Consider the following 27867-nt stretch of genomic DNA (forward strand, 5'->3'; position numbering starts at 1 on the left):
CAGACAGCCATAAAAACATTTTCCAGAAATGTTGTGATCATGCCTGCATTCTGAAATTTTACCTTGTAAAAGTGAAAATCTCCAAGATGACAGAAACTGGAATTCTAGATTCAGTTACAGCTTGGTGAGCTCTGTTCACAATAGGGCTATAGCAATTATTGCACAGCAGGTCACTTACTGCAGGGCCTGACATTTTGTGGGGTAAAAGCAGCGACAACCCGTGCACACAAGGATGTACAACTGCATTTTCTGTTGGTTTCTGTGTCTCACAGGAGTTCCGCCTGACTCGGAACCCAGATTCTGTCTGTAATCCCTAATGCCGGAACACAAACAGTAACTGTAACCGTATCATTCTTCTATAAATCCTTCAGGACACACAATCAAATCAGTCGTTTGGAGCAACATACTTGTCAAAGAGCATATAATGTCAGAAATCAGACTAGCAGAATACTGTGTGATCTAAACCAACTATCATGTATCTATTGTATTAGCAAGGCGTAGATAAGGAAAACATCAGTGAAGTTTTGGCTGTTCAAAAAGCAGATGTCTGGAAGATATGTCTTTGCCAAATATACCGTGATATATTGTGTTTCTTCAACTTCCAGCATCCGAGGCTTTTTGACAACTTTCCTAGTGGTGCACTAGACATTGTAAGCACCACCACAGCATAACAAAAACACCACAGCTGTAATTCATTGCCTAAATGTAAGAAGAATACAACTCTAATAAAGACCTTAACATAGAGTAATTAAAATAAGCAATCACAGCACAACTCTTAACACTCATCTGTCTTAATCTATTTTTAACATTTGCCAAGCAACTGACACTGTCAGCATGAGCAGTTCATGCAGCCTGACAATCAACTGACCAAATTTTTTTCTCAGGAATGGAGGAAATTTTTACCTACTGAGTATTAGGCCATGCAATATATATTCAGAAAGAATAAAATGCATATTTCAGGACACCTAGTATCACTTACACATTCTTTAGAGACGGAAGCTTGCTTTCGTACCATTGTTGCAATGTTGTCTGTCTTGTTGAATCTCAGTGGAAACAGTAAGAGAGTGCAATTTCATATATACAGTTAGCAGAATCCTAAATGCAACATGTTTAAAAAAATATCTAGCAAGATAAGCAAAAATGACTACACTTTAGCAGAAACAAAAACCAAATCATATCTCCTGTTCAGTAACCGTATAAATTGCTATATTCATGTAGTGCATTAAGATTAAAATTAACTTTCTCTTCTTCATTTATTTATCTTTTATGATACATGTTCTATTTGCACACAGAAGAAAGAAGTAGACAAGTAATTTTAAAAGTATAAACAAATTGACCTCTGAAACGCTAAGTGTGCACTTACCCTTGAGTGCTCTTTCTTTAAGTTCTAGAAGTAGGCCGGGCCTGTGGCTTGACTCTGTGATACAAGACAAAAGACATTTAATTTATGCATGCCGTTTCAGAGCTGAGAAGCTAGCTGAAAGCTTCAGCGTTGTTTTGCTAGGTGACCTTAGCATAGTGAGTCTGATCACAGAACAGTCTGACTTTTAAGAGAGACTATTTCATTACATGCAGCAGATGGCTCTTCGTGGGAAAACCTCAGCCAGACAGAGCGAGAGAGCTGGCAGCGATGAGAGGGTACATCCTACTTCCATAGAAGTCCACGGGAATTTCCCTCATGGCCTTGAGAGGAAGTGTTGGCCTTAGCTTTTCAGAATAAAGCACTGGGTTGGTTTATAAAGCACATGCTTAGTGTGCTTAACTGCTTTGCTAGGCATGTTGGGAATTTCTTACTTGCTTGAACTTCAGCACACAAAAGTTCTGCTGAACATGAGAAAATCCTTAACAAGTAGGTTGAGGAAACCAGAGGTGGATAGTGAACTTTTAACATATGACTACATAAAAATTCACCTAACAATTCACATTCCTCAAAGGTAAACAAGCAAATCCCGAGGTAAGAAAGCTTTTCCGCTCCTGTTAGCCAAGCAGCCAAGTCTCACACAGGAGGAATCTGAATGAACTGCACAAACTGCTCTGAGCTCAAGGGATCTAGAAAAGGCTGAAAAGCAAGTTCTGTGCCAAGTTTTTTCTTGAGCATTTTGCTGAAAGCACAGCCAAAACTAGTTATGAAATACTACTGTGCTGAGTAATTCTTGCTCCCAGTGTTATCTAGACCCAGACAGGAAACAGGTGTGTTCAGCAATACAGCACCTACAACCACCCTCATTCAGGAATAGCAGCAGTGCTATCTATGTCTTGTATAATAACCTAACAGCCAAAACAGTCCCCAAAGAAATGTGAGACAAGGATTTAAACCCATATTCAGCCAGAGGTAATTTAACTGTTTGACACTGAAGGGAGGCACCCAACAAGCACAGACCATAGGCTGAGGTGGGTGAAAGGCACCTGCCCGATTTTCTAGCAGCTAAGTCACATGCAGCTGTGGATAAGAAGTCAAGAAGTCACGTCATATCATCAAGAAGTCAAATTCACTGTGTTACCTGTATCCAGTTTGCCATGCAGATAAAAGGCGAAATAAACTACTGGTTAACAATGCAGGAAAAGCCACTCAATGCAATTTTTTCAAGTCTAACTAAACGGCTTGTTTTTCAGAGATTCCGGACCCCACCCCAGTCAGGCAAGATGCCATACTGTCACCTGCTCTGCAGGCAGATGTGCAAAGCCCATTTTCATTAGTCCAATACAAGCCATGAGACAACTGAACCTGCTGAAAAGCAAGACTAACTAGTTTGGTCTCAACACTGTGCTACTGCAGCCACCAGACATCCAGCTTGCTCACTGGGAAGGCAAGGCAAGCCTGAAGCCGCATGAAAAAACACTTCAGGAATACAGGCAGCCACATGAATGCTTGATGACCGATTAAAAACGTTAGTAAAATTATTTTCTAAGGCACTTTCAGCCTGCTTTGAGCAGGCTGTAATTCCAGAGAAGAATTCCCCTTGGATGATGGCCATGCTCATCTGTGCATTAGCAGTGGAGAGCGGTCATGCAAATGTCTGTCCTAGGGAGACGCTCCACTCGCAGCATCTCCTCTCCTTGCTAGGGCACATGAAAGGCGCCAAGACCCCTGACCCCGTAAGTTGGGCACTTGGCTTGTCTGGGACCTCGCAGCAGACTAGGGGGGAAGGTATGTCACACAGCCCATGGCTGCACTTACATAAAGCTGCTTCTCCTCAAAACGAAACCCCTGCCTCCAGCGTTGTACGATTTTTGCCTGGTTTACCCCCCGCCCGGCTCGTCTCCCCCTCACAGGAGAGCCGCCCCCGACTCTGCGGCCATGCCTGGCCTTCTCGGCGCCAGCTGCAGGTCTCGGCCTCGAAGTCAGACACTCAACTTTCCCATTTCAAAATGGGTTAAAGAAACCCCGACCGATTCCCTGCGGCTGCCAGCAGCGCCAGGGCCGAGGGCGGACCTTCCCCTCACGATGGGCCGCAGCTTCACGGACACCCGCTCCCTCAGGAAAGGGCGGGAAGCTGCGCCGCGCGCCAGGGCCACAGCCGCGCCACACGCAAGGTGCGCTGCGCCGTGCTGCGTTGTGTTGTGCTGCGCTGCGCCGTGCTGGGCTCCGCCGTGCCCGACCGGGCCACTCCGCGCCGTCCCGGCTGTGCTGTGGGGCGCTGCACCGCGTTACACCGTGCGGCTGCGCCCGCCGCGCCCTTCCGGGCAGGAGCACCGCCCCAGGCGGGCCGCGGCTCGCAGCCGCTGGGGAAGCAGACGAAGGGCAATGTCGGAACCGGTGCGGAGCACGCCGGGGTCCCTGCCCCTCAGCCGCCTGGCGGAGCCGCTGCTCCGGAGGCTCAGCGAGCTGCTGGATAGGGCAGCACCCGGCAAGGGCTGGCGGGACCTGGCGCAACGGGCGGGGAGCCGCGGCAGGGTCCGGCTGAGGTGAGGGCGGCCTGCGGCAGCCGGCGTGGAGGGCGGCCCGCGGCCCTGGGCTGCGCGGGGAGCGGGAGGGGCCGGGCGTCCCGGCAGAGCGAAGGCTGAGGCCGCGGTGCCATCGCGGGGTCGAGGGCTGGGGACGCGCCGGCCCCAGGGTCCCTCCCGGTGCCTTCCCGGCGGCCGCGCTGCGGTGCCGGGCCGGCAGCCGGGGTAGCGCGGGTGCGGGCTCCTCGGTGCTTACCAGCTCCGGTGCGAGGTTGTGCCCGGGTGGAGAACAGCCGCCGAACGCTGCCCGTGTGCTGCTGCCGCTTCTAGCAGGCCGCAGAGCTGCCCAGCCCGCGCCGGCTGCCCGGCCCGGCCCGACCCTGCGAGCGTCCCCCGCCGAGCCCTGCGGGGGCTCGGTCCCGCGCGGGGGCTTCCAGGGGAGAAGTGACGGGCTGCAAGTGGTGTGGCTTTTCGCGTCGCCACCCGTGCAGCCGGGAAGCATCCCCTTGCAGCTGCCCCCGCTGCTCGGCGCGAACGCAGCCAACTGCTGACCCTAGACGGGGAGCACGGGAAACATGTGTTGGCCGTTCCCTGCAACTCCTCTTGTCTATATCAGGGTGAATGCATTAATTTTCTTTAACTCCTTCTGCCTAGGTCACGTTCTCGAGATCGCTTCCTGAGCGTTTTACTTCCTGTGGCCTTTCAGGTTTTGTTTAGAGGGTAGTAACTCAAAAAAATGAGGCGTTTCTAGTGCAGCACTGAATGTACATCACAAAGATGTGTCCTTTCTGTTATGACTGTATTTATTAATATAGGGAAATAGAACCTGAGGACTACAATGTCACTCCTCTGTGGAGCCTGTAGCTATGTTTGTTTCTCTGTATCCAGTAAAATTTATGAAAGTCTACGTGATAGGAGAAAATATATTGCGCCCGGATTTGCATGGCACTGGGATTTAACGAAAGAAACACTGATGAATCGTTTCAGTAGGAACACAGAAACTTGCATTCCCTTTCCGTAGCTGTATTAATTTCCTTATAATCTGTGTTATTTTAATCTGCTGCACTTGAAAGTGCTTGAAGACTTAACACTAAAGTTTGAAACTGTGCATATTTATACCTGGAGATAAATGTATTGAAGCGGTTAACTGCACTGTGGCAGTGTGTGTATCTGGAGCTGCAGCAGTCACTTGTTTTAATGACTGCTCTGAAAATCAAAGTCTTCCTGGGCTTTGAAGTTAGATTCCGACTCACTCTTTACCGCTTCTGAGTTAGGCACATGAAAATGAAAGGTGCTGTACTTGTTTTTCTGCTGAGACTGTGAAAAGTGAAAATTAGAAGATTTCTTAATACGTTTGGTCGGAATTGTTAGATACAAGCATCTCTTGTTTTGTAGCATGCAGCTCACTAATACCACTTTCTGTCTGTGGAGATGTCACTGCATCTGAACTCCTGAAACTTGAAGGAAATACTGCAAATACGTCCATCTCTATTTTTTTTTAAACCTTTTTGTTTGTCTACAAGTGATTTTTAACTCTGCTCCTTTCTGAGGACTAAGAAGGTCTATGCCATGTCTTTCTCATATTATTTTGTAGCCCTCTGGATTTAGAGCAGTGTTCCCTCAAAGTGCTGGAGCCAGAAGGAAGTCCCAGCTGGAGTCTCCTGAAACTACTGGGAGATCGGGGTTGCACTGTGGTAGAGCTTGTGGAGTTCTTGCGGGCCTTGGAGCACACAGAGGCTCTCCAGTGCCTCAGTCATTCAGGTCAGTTCTGTTCTTTGCTTTCGCTGCAACTGTGTGGTTTACGACTGGAAACACTGAAGTATTCGTTCTCTTAGGTAAATAAAAACATCTTTAGTGTTTGAATTTTAGTAATTGGCATTCATACGATTACCATAGTAATTGACTCGTGTGATTCTGAGATTAGCAGTAAGTCAAGTAGATACGCAGGCTTAATGCTGTATTGTTGTAGACTTGGGCTTGGCTGCACGGATATGTGCCAGGTGCCGTCATTCCCTCTGCTGACTTGGGTTCTGCATCAAACTGGACCTTTGGGAGATGCTTCTGGAACTGAAATGGTTGAGTTAGAAAGACAAGTAATGTTGCCAGCCATCTGTTTGGGCTACAGGTTTTGTTAACTGCATTTCATCGCTTACCCTAATTGAAAGGGAAGGGTCCAATTAGTGCCAGTTCTGGTGCGTATTGGATGCAGTCCAACTTGCTAATTGGACAGCAAAACAGCCTAACTTAGGATAGAATTTGGTTATTTTCTACTGACACATTCAGCTTACTTCTTCCCAAGAAGTCTGGTAAGTGAGGCAACACAAAGGAATGCACGAGTAAGACCATGTAGACCAAGTGCTTCTTGCTATACCAACTTTTTTGTGTCCTCCTCCTTCAGGTTGTGGTGAAATTCAGCCTACTAGGAAGTTACAAAAGCTTCTTTTCAGAGCAGGGAGTGGAAATGAAGCTAGCAATCTCCTTACCATACCGATAGCTGCCTTGTTCTTTGGACAGTGTGAGAAAAGAAATCATGGGCTGAGAACCGCTGTTAAGACAGCCTTGTTTCAAGTGAATTATAGTAATGCTTTGCAGCTGTTTCATCTAGTTAAGGCTGCCACTGCTTGCTGTACTAGAAGAACTATGGTGTGTTGAATGAGGTGCGGTTTGAGTTACGGGATAGCTTAGTCTAACTGAAGTATACCACTGTAGGCTTGGCGGGGAGAGGGGAGTTGGTGTTACATCAGTGTGGGTGGGTTGTGCTTATAGGGGCCAGAGTTGAGGTGGAGGCGTAAGGCAGTAGTATGCTGTCCTGCACTAGGCATGCTTCTTCCCTTGTATTGTTCTTACATGGTGGTTACTGTGGGAGTACTGAAAACAAGAATGGTCCTGGTTCACATTTGTGCTGCAGAGTGCCTGCACTGAGCTGAAATGTTGGGCTTGCTTGATCTGTGGTCATCTCAAGTATCACCACTGTTGAATTGAGGATTTTCTGTGGCTGTCTGTCAAGTTACATTTTGAAGTACGCAGTGACGATTAAATCCTGGCTAAAACGGGACCTTGCTACGTAGCAGAATTGTGGGATAGTGGTATCAATTAGGGAGCTGGGTAGATCACCAAGATATCCTTGTATTGAGGAGGACAAGCCAATAAGTGGCTTTTGTCAAGACCCCTTGGAACTGTGGAGATGGTCTTGTTATAAATGAATCTGTTGCAGAACAGAGTGATCTGTGATTGAATGGATTCAGCCTCCTCTAAGGAGGACTGGGTACCTTCATAGAGACTGAGAAACTGGAACGAAGAGAAACCAAAGCAAAGAGTATTTGGAGAAAGTTTAGGTCAAAAAAAAAAGTGAACTATTTAAAAAGTGGTAGGCCTTGATAGTTGCGGTGAGTTTATTTAAATGTTCAGGGGTGGCTGATGCTTGAAGTCAAAGAGCAAATTTGTAACTGCCTATTCGTTCTAATACACCAAACCCAGCTGTTGTTAAAGTTCTTTAGGAATAGGGTTGTTTAATGTAAGACCTCTATAGCTGTCACGCTGGTTTGTTAGATTGTTTTCTACCAGCTTCGCTGATGCAGTTAAAAAGACACAAACCTTAGTGAGCCTGTGAGTGTAGGGGTTAATGAGCGTACGGTTTTGATCCTGCTTAGTACTCTGTTTTGACAGTGGTACTGCTTCAGTACCTTTGTGGCAGAGATGTATTGTTACAAGCTGGGACATGACTTTGCTTGCAGCAGCACAAAGGATCTCTTGGGGGGTCATAGACTCCCAGAACCAAGTTCCAGAACTTGTCTCTCAGAGCTTAGGGACTTGCCTGTCACATTGTATTAACTCCATAGAAGATGATCTTCCTATAAAGACACAAAATTGTAGCAACAATAACTTTTAAAATTCTTCTTTTTGGTATCGAGAAAGCCTAGGCATCTTGCCCCTTGGGTCACTTTCCGTCCCTTTTCTTCCCTTTTTTTATCTTGCCATGTTGTGAACTAGCTGGAAATGAGTGAAATTTGAAGAGCTTCCTTCCAGGCTAAGAAGGAAAAAAGGCTTAATATGCAATTCGTGGTGTTGCAGTCTACTCTTTGTGCAACCTCACTGAGTTGTGGAGATTGAAACAAGAGCAAAGAGGTGTTTTTCCTCTGCAGGCAGGTCACTTACTGCATCATTTTAGGCACTTCAATCGGAATGTGAGTAATTGAGGCCGAGTTTCCAGAAATGACTGAAAGTGTTTACTGGTGTGTAAGCTAAGAACGTAACAGTTGTAGTTAAGGTTACGAGTACTTAATTTGCACTGCATGTTTCAAAATCTGGTAACCGTAAATGTCAGTTTGCTGTTCTCAATGGTGAAACTTGAGCTTTGCATTTTCCAAGGAAGGTTGAAGAAGTATTTGAGTATCTTGGTAGTCATTCAGAAAATTGAGCCAGAAGGTTTTCTTTTTGAACCATTGATCTGTGATGGTTGCAGGAAGTAGCTGTATAGTGCTGAATGAATTGCAGGAAAGTAAATGAACCTGTGAAGAAATTATGAATCAGATCTCTCGAACTTGTTTGTGATGCTTCCAAGGAGTACAAAATACTAATCTCTCAGAGAATTTGTTTTTCTCAGCTACTTTCTTAAGAGATTTTAGTGATGCAAATCAGGAGAGATTGGGGAAAAAAAAAAAAAAAAGTGAAAGTCTTTGGAAAGAGCATCGCTTCTTAACTGAAATTGAAATAATAGAATTCCTGTTTGTCTTGGTTAATGTTACGTGATTGTGGTGGTTGAAAACAGTACTTACTGAACTTAACTGCGCTTAGCAGCTCCCTTTAACTATGAAAAACAGTGCAGAAGGTATTAAATGAGGAACTGAGGTAGCAATCCTCGGGGCTACAATGTAGAGGGAAGTTAGTTTAGAGAAAGAAAGGCAGGAATTTTCAGGTCCCGTAGCTAGTTTGGAGTAGCTGCCTGTGTGATCAACTATTTCAGAATAAGATTGCGTGTGGAGGAAGTTAATACGGCCTGCTTCCCTGCTAGATGAAGATTATGTGCTTTCCAAATGCCATATGATCTCTGTCTCAGTCTGTGACCGTATGGGTTTCTGCTTGGGTTTCAGCCCACTGGTCAAACTGTTACGGTTTCTTTCCTCAAAACATTCTCAGTTAGGAGAAAGTTCTGATGTGGGGCTAAGCCATTAAACACGAGGGGGAAGAGAGCAGACAAAAGGAAAACTCCTGGTGGTGAGAAGGCTTGGAGCAAATGATAGTTTTGAGTCTTGTACTGGGATACTTGTGATCTCTTCGCAGCTATTTTTTTTACACAGCTTCTGGTTTACTCTATACAGTTCTGTAAGATTATTCTGCCAGCAATTTGGAATACTGCTCCTGTACCAGACTACACTTTCAGCCTCTGCAATGTGTTTTCATTAAACTGTAAAGCAGGAACTACTTTCTCCCACAACAGGGAAATTAGACTGACTCTAAAAAAAAAACCTAATGTAATTTTTAGTATGTATACCTATTTTGTATCTGATTGTTCATTTCTGAGAGTAATGATGAAGTGCCTTTGTGCCGTTCACTGTTCCTGGGCTCTTCCTGTAGCTAGTTGTACTGGGCCTAGCTAGGATAGAACTAACTCTTTTCATAGCAGGTCATATGGTGCTGTTTTCAGGTTTTTGACCAAATCAGTACTGCTAACGCACCAGTGTTCTAGCTTTTGCTGCACAGTGTTTGTGCAGTATCAAAGCTGTCTCTGTTTCTTGCTCTGCCCTCCCAGTGAATAGATCAGGGCGTGCGGTAGGCTGGGCAGAGGACTTGAGCTAAGCAAAGAGATGCTCCATACCGCATACCACCCTGCTCAGCAGGAAAAGGGGGAAAGGAGGTGGTTTTGGAGGGCCTAGCCATCTTTTGCATAGGAACTGGCTGGGCATCGGTCTGCCCGTGGAAGGTGGTGAGTGATTGTCTTTGCATCACTTGTTTGGTTTTGTTTTCTTCCCTATTCTTCCACTCATCCTTCACTTATTAACCAATTATTACTATTTTTTTGTTTGATAGGGTTTATTTTGACCTCTAAATTTTCTTGGTTTTATTCTTCCTCCATCCCGCTGGGGGTGGGGGGACTGTGTGGTGCTTATTAACCCACAACGCCAGTACTGGAGCAACTAGTCATTGACGTGTAGCATTGCTTGGTCCCTCTGGGGTTGATAAATGCATTTTACCGTCCATAGCAAATAGTGCCTTAAACTAATGACTTTTTTTATGGCTTATTGGCTCAGTGTTGCTGAACACCTTGGTCATAAGTCCATGTATTTGTTGACAGCAATGTGAGATTAAACTTTCTGTTCTCCAGTTGCTGTTTTTAAAACCCCCCCCTCTTCTTTTTCTGATGACCTTGGTGATACCAGTGGATCTGGTTTTGGGGTCATGCTGTAACAAGATCTCTGGAATGGTCTAGGTTAAGAAAATAACTGGATCATATCAGACCGGTGTCAGAATTTCACTCATGCTGTTTCCTGGCAGATAAAATTTGAAGTGGAAAATTCTATCTTGCATATTGGCGAAAGAAAACCCCGGCCCTGTGTTCTGCAGGAGTCAAAGGCATAAAGCTGAAACCAATGTTTCAGCTAATAAGATTGCGCAAGGAATTGTAGAAAAACACACTATTTTGTAGTTAAACTGGCTCTTACTGTTTTGATCCATCCCTCAGGCTGTGCCTAATCTTAACCTGAAGATTGACAACTCAAAAGAAATTGTTGCAAGTGAGCAAACTCTTAAAACCGGGAGTATCTTTCCCAAAAGGGATCTGTGATGCCATTGGAAGTATTACTTGCTTTTGTGAGTAGAGAGCAAGAGGGATTGAAATATCCTAAAATTAAAATGTCTGAATGATCTACTTTAAATCTTCAGTAACCTCTGTAGAGTGCTGGTCAATTTGAGTGTGGATATTGTATAATGGAAGACAGTTTTGAATGTGTTAAAGTCATACAACTGATTGGAACTGCACATATTCGCAGTACAAAGTATTTTCAAGTACATTTAATGATAGAAACTTTCTTCACTCAAAAAATAATTTAAATGCAAGTTTAAATTTTGGAATTGTATTTCTTAATACGTTTACTATGTGTAAGTTCTTTTTTAAAGGTATAAAGATTGTTGTGCAGCCAGACTCTCAAGCAGTGCTCTCTGGTCAGGTCGTCAAGCTCTGTTGTTGGGCCACAGGACATCCGTTTGTGCATTACCAGTGGTTCAAGCAGGAAAAAGAGGTAATAGTTGATACAGAATATAGATTTCTCTTTTTTTAAATGGTGAAAATAATAGGTAATTGTTTTGGTTTATGGTGTTTTGTTTTTTTTAAGACTGTTACTCTTATTCACAATGAGAGAAGATTGCTGTATATACTAGTAAAATAGAAGTTTAAGAAGTGCTGCATAATGTCTCTGTTAATGTGCTAAAGCAATAAGGTGGTTCCTTATATTCAGACTACTTCATCCTTGGAGGCTAATCTTGGAATGTGACAGCAAGGAAACTGTAAGTTTCATTGTCTCTCAGCCTACCAAGAACTTTAACACAGGCCACTGAGAAACTACCACACTGGAACAAATGCCAGTCACTGTTGGCCTGGGACAGATGGAAACTGGTTTCCTAAGAATGAACAGTTGAAGGCCTGAACTCAGTGGCGCACAGACTTCTTCGGTAAAATGCTGGAAAGCATGTGAACTGGTATCTCTGGAATTTGAATGGCAGCACTTAGGGCCGTATTTCTGGTCCTGGTTATCTTTCTACAAGGTGAATGCCCTTTTTTCTTAACATTGTTATTTTATTGTAAGTACTATTTTTAAAGATACAGTAAGTTTATGGTATTTTAAATTACTATTAGGACTGAAATTTTTAACTCATTTCCTACACTTTCTGAAAGTTTATCTAGATCATCCAAATCATGACTTGAGAAATATGATTACAGTCATTTCCTGCTCATTACAGGTAAAATGTAGACATAATAAAACAACACTTTTCCGTCAAAGAATGTTACAGTTTCCTGGTTGTAGTTGAATATATCTTTAAGACTAGAGCTGAGTGTAACGCATGTGCTGGTTGGAGTAGTGCTGAAGAAATTATTCAGAGTTACTTGTGGAGAAAGGTAAAAATTATTCATTTCGGGAAGAGCTTTTCAACTAGCTTAAAAGCTCGGAATTGTCTTAAATAGAGGCATGTGAGTTCTTGGAAGAAAGACTGTCTCTGAGCTACTAAATATGTAGAACAAGACTTTCTTACCCAAAAGTTTGAAGTAAGTGAAGGAGTTGAGACTGGTGTTCTGGACATCGAAATAAATATTCTAATGTTTGATCCTGGTTTAGATTAAATCAATCTAAATTTAAATATTTCTTGGTTCACCTGTAATTCAGGTTCCCTATGGTAATTCTCCAGAACTGGTTTTGAATCCAGTGAATGTAAACGATTCTGGCTTTTACATCTGTCGAGTGAACAGTGAATCGTCGTTTGTGTTCAGTCGGTGGGCACGGCTTGAAGTTTGTGATCTTGAGGGTACATCTCATGGTAAGTGGCAAAAGCATTGTCTTCTGAAAGTCTGTCTTTCCTCTTGTTAGAGGAACCTGGGCCCCTGCTGCTGTTGTGGACAGGTGTGACAGAGGGCTGATTAAAAATGCGGTATCCAGTTATTGGGCTCTTGTGCTGGTCACAAAAGCAGAAAAAAAATTAAGTTCCGCGGTGGTGGATAAGAATAGATAGCTTGAAAACACACATAGTCTCAGATTCTTTTACTTCTTAGAGGATTCTTTGGCCAGAAAAGCAGTTCTTTAACTCGCCTCTTGTTTACCTGTTTACCTCTTGTAACTTGCTAGTGACTGGACACACAGTCTGTTTTGAATGTCTGCCCCGTGGGCTCTGGCCTAGTAGTCAGGACTGTGTGTTTCCCCTTCATCTGTGTGCTGCCAGTCTGAGGAAAAAAGGTATTTGGGTAAGGGAGAATGTAATGAGGTTCTCTGCCTTCCCAGAAAGAAGTCCTACCTTACCTAGAAGGTCAAAAAGGAAACTGCAGAAGAGCACATGCATGCTGGAGGTCTGGACACTTTAGAAAACCTAGATACTGTGGAATTGAAAGAGGGGTAACTGAGGAAACAGGACTGAGGTTTGGCAGGAATAAGGTTTGGCAGGTAGCGAAGTGATAGATCTCCCTTTCGGTCACTTTTTCAGATCATAATAGGCTATCAGAATCTTAGATGTGTAGTAGTCAGGAAAGATGAGTTGGTCAAAACTGAAAGATCAGTTTCAACACTTCGTTTCATAAGTTTTGTCCTGTATAGAAACTTACATCAACTGGACAAGTCTTCAGTGCATCTGAATAGGTTTCTTTCCCAAAGACACTTCTTTATGAGGACATATCGGTGGCTAATGTTTGTTAAGCGTTTTTAGCTTAGGGCTTTTTTAGTATATTTACTGTAAGGTTTGCTGCTCAATTTAGAATAAGAAGAATGGGGATATGCTAAAACTGATTTTGAGTTTTAAATTCTTGTTCCTGTATACACACTTGCAGACAAGTTCGATCCTCCGTCCATCCTTCAGTAGCCCCTCTTCTTTGTACTCGTTCCTTTCTCTGGACCCTTTATAACCCTACAGGCAGGAAGAAATAAAGCAAGAGGGCTTTGGTTTGTTTGGTTTTACTTATGGAGTGTACTTAATGTGCGTTCCTTTTTACTTTTCAACTGAAGAACTAGAAAGCTGTTGCTACTCATTTTTAGCACACTCTTGAAGGACTAGTAACAGCTTCATTGCTGTTAAAACAGTCTGTTGTGGTTAGGAAGATGTGGCAGTGCATCGTCAATTCTTGCTAGTCTATATGCTGTTAGATTGTCTCAACCTTTCTTCCCCCCCCCCCCCCCCCCCCGCCCTTTTTTTTTTTCTTAAAGGGAGCTTAACTGGTTTGCCTGAAAACAAGTTGCGCATTTGTATTCAGCCTCAGCCACAAAACCTGATAGTGGGGGATGCTTTGGTACTAGAGTGTGGAGCTGTTGGAAGCCCAATTCCTCGTTACCAGTGGTTCAGAAATGGGTTTCCCTTGGCACATGGGAGCAAAAATATCTACATGGTAAGTTACCGCAAAGTGTCTGCCTTAGGGGACAAATGCGTAACCATCTTTAACTTAACACATAGAGCTTCCTTGAAGAAAAGAGCTTCTTCATAGCCTTGATAATCTCTTAGGGAAGTGCTCGCCATAAGTTGTTCTCCTGTTCTGTTACTTGCTTGTCCGTGCTGTTCTTGAGGCTCTCAGGTGCATAATTTTAATCCTGAACATGTTTCAGGTGTTAGCCGTGGGACATAAGGCTGTAGTGTATTTTGGATTGGTGTGACATGTTGACATAACAAAGATTAAGTATCGGTAAAACTGAAAGCTTCTGTCTTGTGTTGCAAGTACTCTGATTTGCATGAGCTGCTGCATTCAGTACTTAATGCATCTCAAGCCTGTGAGGTGGATTTGCATTCTTTCTTCAATTCTTGAAAGCATTTCTAGAACCTATGTGCTGTCCAACTTGCTGAAGAGGGAGGGTATCAGCAACTTTTGGATTTGTTCAGGCTTTGCTTTTAGTTTTTACTCTTTCTTGCATGTGGGCTCAAATGAAAGTGATACTGAAAAGATGTTCTTTTGGGGTCTGGTGGGATGACTGTGATGATGCTTGCATAGGTGACTTACGTGGATGTGGAACATCAAGGGACATATTGGTGTCACGTATTCAATGACCAGGAAGATCAAGACAGCAAGAAGATTGAAGTTGTTATAGGTAAGGAGTTTTTCTGTTCGATATAGGTCAGCCAATTTACCACTTTCTTCCCTGTCGTTAGAATTTATTTTTGAAGCTTCAGTATTAAGCCAAGCACATGCCTTCTGTATTTTTAGTTTATCAATATGTTAAAATAGCTTTGCTTGCTTGCAGCAAATGGAATTTTAGAGCTTTATCAGTTATTAAGTGCTTTGGATTTTTATGGTAACCAGCATAGAAATGCTACCACTTCTGGCACTGCTAGCATGTACATGTCTTGTCAGCAGATTGCAAGCTGATTTCTTTATGGTTTTTGACAACGAAGAACCACCTTAACCCTTGTTGGTGGTATGAACTGTGTTACACTGAGCCCTTCAGCAGTCAGGACAGGTGAGATTATTCATAGCAAGCAGAATAAAGGAATATAACATGGTTTAGTGTGGATGCAGGTATTTGCAGTAAACTAAACAGGAGAAAGTCTGTTTGTATAGCTTCCGGATCTATCTCAGAATACTATTGTGTAATGGAAAGTTCTTTCCTATCCTAAGAAATATTCTAGTTTAGTACTCCTGAATTTTAGTAATAATTACTACACAGTGTTGTGGTCAATGCTGATTTATACTGTTATAAAATGAGCCAGATTGCAGAGAAGCTTGGAAGTGACCTTTGTCTTCTACTTCGTGTGCTGACTCTCATGACTGAGAGCAATTGACTTCCAATTTTTTTCCCCCCCTTAAAACACGAGGAAGGAAAGCTATGGCAGTGGAGTGCACAGAAGGTAAAGTAAGTCTTTAGCTATGAGTCAGTTTTTAAAAATTAATGATGGGGATGACGGATTATTGAGTGTGTTGCTGAAAAGCGTGTGTGAGTTAAGAGCTTCAGTCTATTTTAAAACACTGTGTGATGCAACGTTCCTTCTGCATGTGCTTCTCTCTTCTTTGCCTTGATACCGTGATCTACAGTACTAGATTAAAATCAAGCTACGTTCTTCTTCTGTAGTATTCGAAGTTGTTTGATTTTTGCACTGTTTTGTTTGATTTTTCCACGGTTTCTAGTGAAATGTAAAGATCTTGAGATTTCTTTGGCTGGGATTAGGAAGCAACATCCTTGCAAGAAAGGCTGAAGATGTTTAGGAATCCAGGTGACCTTAGAGAGCTGGATAGAGCCAATTCCACTGTCATCTCTGCATCTGCAAGAGGTGTTTCCAGCAACCTTGTTAGGATGACTTACGTTCTCCTTTGCATTGCTGCAATGGGGAGGCAGGAGTGTATTGCGACCTTTAATGGTGATCCATCCCTTGATTACAAGCATCTCAAAGTCTGTAGTGTTTACATCCTAGGGGATCATATACAAAGATTTAAGGCTGCTTACAGCAGGCCCCCCCTCCCCCGTTTACCTACCAACAATGAAAAAAAACAAATGCATTTGCAGAGTACAGTAGATGGCTTTCTACCCTATTTTTTCATAGAATTGTAGAATTTTCTTGGAATTAAATTGCTCTGCAGCATTTCTTGTTGAAAGTTTCACCATAGCTGATGTTCCCTTTTAGCCCTTTTGTTAAAGGTTTAACATTGTGAGTGGATTGTGTGCTGTCATTCACTGGAACATACAAGCGACACACATTTTGGTGTCGGCCACTTCCATGGCATAGCTTCTGTGGCCAATCATCTTTTTGAGACTTCACCTCTTTTTCTGGCTGGGAGGTGTCTGCATTACCTGATGGAGTGCTGTGCAGAAGTTTCCTAGTTACCTGTATTTCAACTACCCTTTGAAGCAGAAGGTGACCACTGTGTTATCTGTGGGGTCTACACCCAAACCACAGTTTGCTTGGATGCAACATCGTTCTGCTACTAAGCCACTTTAACAGCTACCCTAGTATTGCCTCAGGTCACTGCAATCTCCTACTTAGATTTATGAGCCTGCTTTTGTGGCTTAGGAGGTGTGCCACAGGCTCCACTGCATGGAGCAAGCCTGCTCTAAGAGACCGCTGGTGCTTTGGAGAAGTTATTTTTCTTTTCCGTAGTTTCCAGTGTTCTCAGAATAAATACGTGAAACCTGTGGTAGCTAAGAATGTTTGAAAATTGTATCTGAAGTCTTTCTGAATACACATGGCTTTAAAATTTCTTGCTCAGGGTGTTGCTTTTTCAGAGGTCTTCAAACACCTGTTTTCCAAATGGGGGATGCTGATATGTTGTTCCTTAATCATTTAAGCTGCTTGCATGCCTGTGGGATTGAGGCATAGTATGTGTTTCTCCCTTTATTTTGAGATGTACTATGTTGTAACACTATGTCTTGCATAGCTTAGTGTATTGATGTAGGATTTTCTCTTCTCTGTGTGTGGAATAAACATATGAAAGGTTAGATTTACAGAAATGCAAAGCCAAAATATTTTAGAAAGGTAGTTTGGTTTCTAATGTTCGGCTTCTGTTAATAATGACTTGACACATAATTGTATTTTTATTAATAAAAAATGTATTTTTTGCTTCTTCTTTAAACTATTATTTTGTTGGTGTATTTCTTCACAGAAGATCTAAGTGATCTTCAAAAACTAGGTAAGTGATAAGTTTTGAAAAACTTTAATTTCACATCTTCATTTTATGTTGCAAATCACTGCAGCCTAACTGGATTACAACATCTAGTTTACATTATTGGGATGTATTTATAACTGGGGATTTAATAGGGGCAGATATTATGTTAAGAGCGGCACAGCTTTCTGGTTCCAGTAAATTGACTTGAAGAATACAGTGCATCATAGGGTTGCTGTTATCTTTGTAGAGTCACACAAAAGCTGGTCTTCGATACTGCGTGTATACTTATACAAATACAGAAAGAATTATCTTTTGCTTTCTTGTCTGTGGCTTCTTTGGACTCTTAAGTTTTAGTATGTTGCTGCTTTTTCAGATGATTAAGGTGAAAAAGATGTAAGATGTCTGGCTGTCAACCCATGATATATTGAATTGGTGTATTTCTTAGACTCATATTGGAGTGAGCTAATGTGGTTTGAAGCCTGTTTGATGTTTGTTATAGAAAAGTAGATCTGGAGTAGTGCTCCATAAAGAATTATCCCCATAAAGGATTATCCCCAATGTAGTGTTCCCGAAATCTCAGATCACAAAGGTCATATAATTTCCTGGGCTAGAGATCAAAGATATGTTTACTTTTTCCCAGACTTAGTTTTAGTCACTGAAGTGGTACTGTCATGATATGTAACATGTTATCCAAAGTGTACCACTTTGGCACATCAATATCTGTTCCTCTTGCACAGCATTGGCTCTACTGTCCCTCCGTGAAGTAAAAATTAGAAGAATTTTCACATACAGGTGGTCATCCCTGCTAAGCATCCCCCATGTTGCATGTCTGCATTTCATTTGGGGAGGAAGAACTGTTTCAGATGTTACTGAAAATGCTGATGTGCAGCTTGTGAGGTTCAAAATTACACTGTAAGCATCTATAATTCCTTAATTTATAGAACTGGCTATTCATATCCTATTAGGCTATGTTTGCTGGAAGCAGGTGAAGGAAATCAGGTAAACAATAATAACAACAAAACAACACCCAAAACCCCACCAAAACAGTACTGATAGACTATGGCTGTACGGAGCACACGTTTCGTCTTCTAACATTGGCAACTATGACTGTAGATACTGATGATCCACTGTTTTACTTTATTTCAATCAGACCTACAAGAACAATCAAACCACAGACCTGTTGGTAAGTAGTTTTTCAGCTATAAGGAACGTATGTATTTCATACCAAGGAAATAGGTTTTGCTGCTTCTGAATATTGCTGCTTCTGCCACTGCTAGTGAGTTAACTATAGGGCATGTAAATAGCTGCAGGGAGGGAGACTTCTAAGTATTTTTGTAGTCCTTTATAGTGCATGCATGCCCTTTCAGTAGTAAAATGTGGTGAGGGCACCAGTATTTTTAGTGTCTTGGTGGAGCGTCTACAACTTCTCATGTGTTTCAGTTTACTGTTTCAGATTCCTCTGGCTGCGACCTTAGGCGGTGTGTTACTCCATTAATTTGAATACTTCGACAGCTGGAGATAGTGGTATTAGGATGATGTGATAGAAAGGATTGGTAGTGTGTCTGCTGAGGGTATGCTGTCCCTGCAAGCTCGGCTCTTCCTGTGCTCAGCATGTGGATGCTTTGATCCTGAGCTGGAGCTCAAAGATAGATAGATGGCATATGTGTGTTATGAAGAATAGTTTCTGAGGCTTTTTAATCACGTTCTTAAATTTACATGGCAGACTTGGCTGTGGTCAGGCATGTTGTCTTGTCCATGCTAAACCAGGTGGAAAGGCTGCTGGCCTCTGTCAACATTTTACCACACTTCAGGTTCATCAGTATGAGAGAACATGTAAGTGCTCCCCAGTTACGCTTCATCTTTTCTAAGTTAATTAGAAAGCTTGTACTTTGAAAAGAGTTTTTCAATGACAGTATGCCACTGTCATTCAACTTCTGCTGTTTAAAATAATTTACTCTGTTCAAGACCTTGGAAGTTTTCCAGCTGCTAAAATGTTGAAAACATCCTGTTTGAAGGAGGTGAAATGTTAGACGTTGGGGCTGTGGTCAAAGATTCTCTTCTGGATCTAGCTGTGCAGGGTTACTGACTCTGAAGCAGGTTTGGAGCATTTGCCACCTGAGCCTGAAGTGAGATTGGGTACTATTTTCACTTTGGAAGAAATTAAATTTAAAGGTATTGAACCCATGGAATATATAAATGTGGTGTGGTTTTGGTTTTCCTTTGTCTTTGCAGCAACAGACAAGGTAGCTCTGTTAATAGGAAATATGAGCTACTGGAACCACCCCCAACTCAAGGCTCCAATGGTAGATGTCTATGAATTGACCAATTTGCTAAGACAGCTGGATTTCAAAGTTGTTTCTTTGCTGGATCTTACTGAGTCCGAGATGCGAAATGCAGTGGATGAATTTTTACTTCTCCTGGACAAAGGAGTATATGGTAAGAACATGTGATACCCCTTCTGAAGTAGGTCAGTTTTGTGATGTACACAAACATCTGGTATTTACCTCTGCCAGCTCACTATGTGATAACAAAACAAACTTCATGGTAAATAGCATGTATGTAGAATGGGAAAAGTAAGTTAAAAACACCCACTAGCATATCCTTTGGCTTTGGTTAAAATGTTACTGGTTTGGGTTTTTTCTTGGATAAAATGTTTGAACTTTTTTCTTTACCCACACTTGAAACTGCAGTGCGCTTTTTTGTTTGATAGTACTGATGCGTTTGTCTGCTAACAGCTGCTGCATCTGTATAGCATATGCTCTGCAGAAGATGCACATTTGTGCTCAGAAGTTATCAGTACTAGTTTGTGTAGTCTTCTAAGCAAGAGCAAGAATAGTCTGGTGTGTCACCTGTATTAGTGTGTTACGGAAAGGAGCTGGTAGCAGAGTGGTTGAAAACTGTGTGACTGCAGTACACAAGGCTACGTGTGGTCTTGGGCAGCAGTTCTTGCTGCCTTTAGGAGACCTCTTAAACACCTTCCTTATAAACTTCTACTCCGTTGTCCTCCTTCCTTCCCCACATCTGCCACTAAATGATTTGGTTGGGCCTGGCCAATCCCTTAGCATACGTGGACTGCCAGGTTGCATTTCAGCTGGAGAGGCGGGGGGCAGCCGAAGGTACAGCATGGAATGTGTTCTGGGCTTGCTGGTGGGACCCTTCCATTCATCCTCTGTCTTTCTACTGGATGTCTGCAGAATGCTCTTTCCTTCCGGATTTCCGTCCTCCAGGCACTCTCTGGTTGGGGCTGCTCTACTCTCTTAGTCCTCACTCTCCAGCTCTGTAAGATCAGAGGAAGAGGGGTGCTTTTCTGTGCCTTGACAGCGAGCTGCACTCCGATACCAGGTGTGTTGGGCAGCAGGGGAGAGTGGGATGTAGTAGCGAAGCATACCGCTCATGAAGATGGTACAAACTAAAATACACAGTGCAGAAATAAGAGAAAAGCATTGCACTTGAGAGTTAGGGTGTGACACAGCAGACTGGATGCAGTGTTTTTTGGCCTCCTCTTCTCTGCCAAGTTTTCAGGTTAAATAGAAATCCTTATTTTGAACTGCTGTTCCTTTCAGTTACTGTAATACTGGCAAGAGTTTTTCATAATGTCCTGGACAGGGCGTGAGAGAGAGTTGTGCAAACCTGGATTTCTACTTCAAAAAGCAAATTGAAAAGAATTTTTTTATGTAAAATGAAAATGTAGTTCTCCTAAGTTATGTCTATGCACTGTAAAGAAGTAAAATAGAGAAGAATTCACATTATCCTTTGCAGAATATGCCTTGCATAGGGAAGGGCATTAACTGAGAAGTTGATGAGCTATGGACTTCAGGTTCTGACTTTCTGCAGTTGTCAATGTTAAAGGACTTTTCACCAAGTCGAATACTAGGATTCCTGTTTGGGCAGAACTCAGGTACCGCTAATCTTTCACAGCTCTGTGGAAGGTCTGAGTATAGAGTATACTTTTTCTTTCTATGTGTCTTTGCACGTTAGGTGGAAAGCTTAATAGTGGTTATGCTTCTTAAGCAGGCAGCAGCCCTCTTTTTTTTTTTTTTCTCTTAAACTTTTCAGACTTAAAACACCCACAAAAATCCAAGGCACTTGCCTGTAAATTGCAGCATCGTTAATGATTATACTGTAGCATCTTGTCGGTATAGGTTTAAGTTATAGGAGGACAAATTAAGCGCAGTATGCCTACTGAGAGATACGTGTTTAACACATTTCTCTTTTTTCTTCTATAACTTTTTGTTGTTTGAATCACACATCCACCTATAACATACCTGTAATAGAATATTAATAATAATTTTAACCTCTCCTCTACATACTGCACAGGAGGTGCCTTCTGCTGGGATAATGACTCACCAGTTGGGTCTGGTATGCGTTGCTACTACTGATATGCATTGATTCTGAGGTGATTACTCATATATTGGGTTTCCTTCACTTGCATAAACTTGATTTTGAGGGACAAAGCACAAGACAGAACTGGTGGCTGTGCTAGCTGGGGGTGGGCATGGTGGAATTGATGCACAGAGAAAAATCCTTCATGTCTTGCACAGAAAATGCCTGAAATTACCTGTCTTGGAGTGTGAGTAAAGTTCTTATGTGGGCTTTGAGGCGTTTGCTGCTGTCTGCTACTATTTTTGTCTTTTTTCTAAAAGCTAGGATTGCATAAATGGCTCCAGAAATGAGTTAGATCAGAGACCAAAAAGTTCTGCCAGTTGTCCTGTTTAAATTGCAGAATTCCTATAGTGATACCCACCCAAGAAAACACTATTTGATTCTTTTTTGGAACTCAAGGTCAGATTATTTCTCATGTATGACTTAGTGTTTCTTAGTATGACTTTTTAATGGTGTGTTACCTGATGCTGTGCAGAACTGGGTGATCTGACATTTGGGCATTTATGTCAGAGACAAAACTTGCATGACGTGCAGGGGCTGGAACTAGATGATCCTTAAGATCCCGTCCAACCCAAACCATTCTATGATTCTAAGACTAAATACTGCAAAGATCAGTAGACTTTCTGATAAAAGTTTTCCTTTTTTGTTTCTTGGGAAGTAGATGTGCTTATACATGAGTGAGCTTTTAGATTCTTGGACCTTCTCAGGTTTTTTTCTGTAATTGTTGACATGAATTTGGAAATTAAAGTACTGAAAGGCTTTAATGAATTTCTCACCAGCACCATATGAAAGCTCTTAATAAGGCATATTTTTGTAGTAGTAGTATTTTTCCAGCAAGTTAATATTTCTGAAAGGTAAGCAAGAGCATTCTTTGAGTACTGGTTAGGAATAACTACTTCAATTTAAGTACTCACTTTGTTCTTTCTGAATAGTGGCTGTTAATGGCTTAAAGCATATAAAAGGTGCTGTCAGTGCACAAAGATAATGATTTATTGCATTTTTAGTGGGATTAACTCTGAATAGAAGAGTCATAGTGGCTACTTCTCTTTGGTCCTCGTTACACATGTTCATGATGCCTAATACGACACTGTGTAATTCTTGCTTGCTGCCAGGAAAGTGGCATTTCAGACACTGTTCCTTAAAAGCAGTAGTAGTAAACAAAGTGACAATGATTGTCTCCTCTAATGTCTTAGTTTATGTTGGCCTAAATGTAAAGTGCAATTAATGTTGTATTCCACAAAGGGTAAAAGCATAGACCCGTATGTTTTAAAGGCTAAAAATAGTTAGGTTGCGTTCTTTTAAAAAAAAAAAAGAGAGAGAAAGCAAGAGAGAGAGGGGCAGATATGACTTAAATGCTGACGTCTATGAGGAACTTGAGCCTACTTAAAATTGTTGTGTCAAAGTGTCTAATGAGGCCTTCCAAGCATGTTTGCTCTGCTTACTCTGGGTATGCAGAGATTTATTTCTGATCTTGAGCTCAACATATTAACTGTTGCAGGTACTCATCAAATGAACATAGCACAATCATCTGCCAAGGACATAAAAGCAATGTAGTTGTTCTTTCTGAGATTTTTCTATTTGTTGTGGAAAAGCTCTGATAAACCATGCTTTACATTAGAGAGACTTGTTTCTTTCAGTCAATTCAATTACTTACCTAGCATACATTTAGATATGTATGATCTCAAACGTAACCTTGATTTAGGTCCAGATTCAAGCTCAATGGAAACCAAATTTAAGGATTTCCTTTTAACAGGACCTGACATGGAGTCATGCACTTGGCACTTAACTTCATTTTTAACTCTTTTTAACTCTTTTGAAACCACCTGGTCTCAGGTAACCATTGGAATCTTATAAATAGCTCAGTAGTACCTTTATTTGTTTAGGTTTCTAATCATACACTCTAAATTCTGTGCCCTTTAGAAATCTGACTTTTAATTGAACAAAGCTGTTGCCATTTTCCAAGGCTCCAGCAGGTGAATAACTGTTGGGCTCTTTGTTCCAGTGCAGCCTTGCGTCCTGGAGGTTACCTTGTATGCACTTGCTGGCTGCTCCTCTTGACTATGCAAGTTTCCCATAAAAAGAAATTGAGCGCTGTTGATTGAATGAAACAGTTTGCAAGATCTTGGAATAGTTGTTAGTGACTTGAGAGCTTACAAGTAAAAGAGACCTGAAGGCTTAATTTGAAGGGCTCTAGTTGTATCTTGATATTCCTTTACAAGAAGTGCAGGGCTGTGTGAGAGAAGTGTTTTCATTTGTTGTAGCTATCGGTAATGAAAAGGTAAAAACATTTAGCGTGCCGACCTACACGAGCTGGTTCCAATGTAGATCATTTTAGCATGTTAGGGTAAGGCTTATTTTGTTTTTTCTGAATATTTTAAGTGTAGTGATAAATTTCACCGCCATTTTTACAAAGAATAATGTCATAAGAAGAATGTATCTCCAGTTAGCATAAATTGTCATATCTCTGTTGACTTCTGTTCGGCTGCAGCACTATGTACTAATTGAAGATCTGACCCATACACTGCTTTGTATAGGACAAAAATTCTTTTTAGAGGATGGAACTTGTCATAGAAGAACAAAAACAGGACTGGGAACAAACAATAGGAAAATTCTATTTAATCATACAAGCTTCTGGTAACTGCGTTTTATGGCAGTGGATGTTATTAATGCTGGCATCGTCTACTCTTACTTCAAATTGATATGACTTTAATATTAAACATTGTTATTCATTTAAGTAACATCCAAGCCCTAGGTTGCAGTTCCCTTTTTCAGGGTTAAGAAAAGCTTGGTTTAATTCCATGGTATTTTTTCTTTATACAAAACTATTGCATGTTTTATTGAAGATTTTAAATCTTAAAATATTGTAGACTGTTGTGTGTTGACACGTGAGGGAGGTGATTGTAGGATAGTCTTTTGTGTCTAGGTAAGCATGCAAGGAATTTGTTTGTTTTGTAGACCCACAAGAGTCATGAGTCAGTAACTGGAAAGAGAATGTAGATGCAATCAACTGAAAATTAGTTGTTGGTAGTTTGGTAAGGGGAGCATGCTCTGGAGTCCTGCAAAACATGATCAGGGAATAATCTTTTTTTTTTTTTCCCCCTCTAAATGTAAAGCTATTTATTATCCCTCCCTATTAAAAAAAAAAAAAAAAAAAAAAAAAGGAGAAACTGACTTTACAGAGGAAATAGCAAAACTAAGAACTTGCAAAATACTGTCATACTCCATGCAAAGTTTTTCTCTTGATTTTTTTCCAGTTAAAGTGCTTTTAAGTATTGCCAATGATTAATGGTAGGTTAAAAAAAAAATAATTAAAGGAGAATAATTTTAAAGATGATGGTGTCGCTCATTTAAAAAAAAAAAAGAAAAAAGCTAGGAAAAAAACTGTGTCCATACTGTTCAGCATTATTTTTTTCTAGCTATAAAATATGCACTGACTCACTGCAACTCAAAGCTTTGTAATAGCACATGTGGAGTAGATGTTTTACAGTTGGCACATTTCTTTATTTGTATCTGTGTTCTACATAACAGATTATTTCTGTTAGAGGTCACAACTCTACTTAAAGCATTTTAAGAGTGTTTAACTTCATGTGTTTGATGCCAATATCTGACTCTATTGCATGAGTGATTTCTTTTTTTTTATTTTGTTGTGTCTGTGTATTGCAAAGTTGATGTTAACATGGTTCCTCTCCCACCTCCCCTTCCTTCCTGTATTGACAAAACCTGCTTGGAGTAGCTTGAATGATCTTACCCTTCCACTGACTCATAGTGTGGACATAGTGCATGAAGTTTTTGACCATGCTAAAATTTATAGAAATGTTGCAATGTACTCTTGAACTGCATTTTCAGCCACACATATTTTGAACTCTCAGGTTTGTTATACTACGCTGGCCATGGCTACGAAAACTATGGAAACAGTTTCATGGTTCCTATTGATGCTCCAAATCCCTACCGATCTGCAAACTGCCTGTGTGTGCAGAACATCCTCAAACTAATGCAGGAAAAAGAGACAGGACTTAATGTATTCCTGCTGGATATGTGTCGGAAAAGGTATATTCTCATAATTCATGAATAGTGAGAACTGACATGAGATATTTGAGGGGTGTTTTTCCCTCACAATAGAGGGAGAGGTTATAATAACTGTAGTTTTGGGAACCAGCTGTGAAGTTCAGTTTATTCACTGCAGCAGCAGATTAAAACTGAACAAATAAAACTGAACAGTCCCTTTGAGAGAGGAGCAAGGGATCTTGAGAGAAAGACGGACTTCATGCTGAGGAGAAATCTTCAGTCTAGGCCGAGAATTCACTGTACTTGAAAGTTAATGGTTCTGAGAATTCATAGGCTGCATCCAGGTGCTTTTAAAGTCAATAGGATTCATTCATAGTCTTATTTTGCCTTTCGACTTGGATGGAAATGTGAAGCTGGTGATTAAACTTTCTGTTTCCAGGGGTAGATACTTGCCTCTTGATTTGAATGACATTTATTTTTTCTTTTGTTGCTGTTGTTTAAAAGTTACAAAGCATCAGTCTTATTAGATATAAGTGAAATTAGGCATCTTAAAGAAGAAAAATGACCCTTTCCCCTTGCATCTTTAACAGTCTTCATCATTACAGGGGCGAAGGAGAATCCATATGATCAAAGGCATGTTAATTTGACAGAAGGGCTCAAGTGAAGTGCTTATTTTAGAGCTTAAATGCCTCTGCAAACACATGTAGCATGGGGAATAAAGGAGAGGAGTAGATATGCAGGACTGTGATCTTACTGGCACCACAGAGACGTCGTGGGATGGCTCCTATGACTGGAGCGTTGGAACGGAAGGGTACAGGCTCTTTTAGGAAGGACAGGCAGGAGAGATGAGGAGTGGGTGTTACCCTCTATGTCAGTGACCAGCTGGGTGCATGGAGCTCTGCCTGGGGCTGGATGAGGAGCTGACCAAGAGCTTATGCGTTATGATTAAAGAAAGGGCAAGGACAGGAGGCATTATAGTGGGGGTCTGCTACAGGTTGCCTGACCAGGAAGACGCAGTGGTGAGGCCCTCTGTAGACAGATAGGAGCAGCCTCACGTTCACAAGCCCTGGTCCTCATGGTGATCTTCAACCACCCCATTATCTGTTAGAAGGACAACACAGCAGGGCATAAGCAATCCAAGAGGTTCCTGGAATGTGTTGATGATAACTTCCTTCTCCAAGTGATAGAGGAGCCAACGGGAGAGGTGCTATGCTGGACCTTGTTCTCACTGACAAGAAGAGGCTGGTGGGGAATGTAAAGCTCAAGGGCAGCCTTGGCTGCAATGATCATGACATTGAGGAGTTCAAGGTCTTTAGGGCAGCAGGGAGAGCACACAGCAGGCTTGCTACTCTGGACTTCAGGAGAGCAGGCTTTGCCTTTTCAGGAAACTGCTTGGTAGAGTACCATGGAATAAAGCCCTTGGACAAGGGGTCCAAGAAAGCAGGTCAGTATTCAAGGATCACTTCCTCCAAGCTCAGGAGCAATATATCCCAACGAAGAAGTCGGGCAAAAATGCCAGGAGGCTAGCGTGGATGAACAAGGAGTTTCTGGACAAACTCAAACACAAAAAGAAAGCCTACAGAGGGTGAAAGCAAGGACAGGTAGCCTGGGAGGAACAGAGGCCTGAAGAAAAGATGGCTCCAGGGAGACCTTATAGCAGCCTTCCAGCACTTAAAGAGGGCCTAAAGGAAAGATGAAGAGAAACTTTGCCAGGGAGGGTTGTGATCAGACAAGGGTAATGGTTTCCAACTGAAAGAGGGGAGATTTAGCTTAGATATTAGGAAGAAGTTCTTCACCGTGAGGGCAGTGAGGCACTGGCACAGGCTGCCCAGAGCAGCTGTGGCTGCCCGCTCCCTGGCAGTGTTCAAGGCCAGGTTGGATGGGGCTTGGAGCAACCTGCTGTAGTGGGAGGTGTCCCTGCCCGTGGCGAGGGATTTGGAACTAGGTGATCTTTAAGGTCCCTTCCAATGCAAACCATTCTTTGGTTCTATGAACTCTTCAGAGGCATGGGTTTTGTGAACTGCTTTTATGCTGGGATATTGTATCTTTATTTAGAGCTTAAAAATCAACTGTTTTACGGACTGGTTGAGGTTGGAAGGGGCCCTGAAGGTCATCTGGTTTGTTGGATTTTTCTAAACAAACTACTGTTTTCTATCTGATAAGAGACTACTATGCCAAATTAAATTTGCACTTGAAATCAGCTCTTCAGTCAGCACTTCTGAAAATTGGTCTCTAAGGCATGTTTCATAGTAAAAAATTGCTCGTGCTTTAGTGTTTGTAGAGCCTCCAAACTTCACTGCTAGTGAAATGCCAGTGACCCA

The 27867-nt window shown here is 41.9% G+C and overlaps 1 protein-coding gene across 1 annotated transcript in view; it reads left to right on the top strand.

Moving 5' to 3' along the window:
* Positions 1-3745: 3745 nt before the first annotated feature.
* Positions 3746-27867, top strand: part of MALT1 (MALT1 paracaspase) — a 34323-nt gene continuing 10201 nt past the window's right edge. The window contains exons 1-11 of the mRNA XM_086480541.1: positions 3746-3906; positions 5480-5646; positions 10999-11120; positions 12261-12411; positions 13782-13960; positions 14555-14651; positions 15376-15408; positions 17156-17182; positions 18309-18341; positions 19391-19594; positions 25411-25588. Of these exons, the coding sequence (XP_086336667.1) occupies positions 3746-3906; positions 5480-5646; positions 10999-11120; positions 12261-12411; positions 13782-13960; positions 14555-14651; positions 15376-15408; positions 17156-17182; positions 18309-18341; positions 19391-19594; positions 25411-25588 (1352 nt within the window). The remainder of the gene's footprint in view (positions 3907-5479; positions 5647-10998; positions 11121-12260; positions 12412-13781; positions 13961-14554; positions 14652-15375; positions 15409-17155; positions 17183-18308; positions 18342-19390; positions 19595-25410; positions 25589-27867) is intronic.

The sequence above is a fragment of the Leptosomus discolor genome, chromosome Z, assembly GCF_034619465.1.
Source record: "Leptosomus discolor isolate bLepDis1 chromosome Z, bLepDis1.hap2, whole genome shotgun sequence".
Taxonomy (NCBI): Eukaryota; Metazoa; Chordata; class Aves; order Leptosomiformes; family Leptosomidae; genus Leptosomus; species Leptosomus discolor.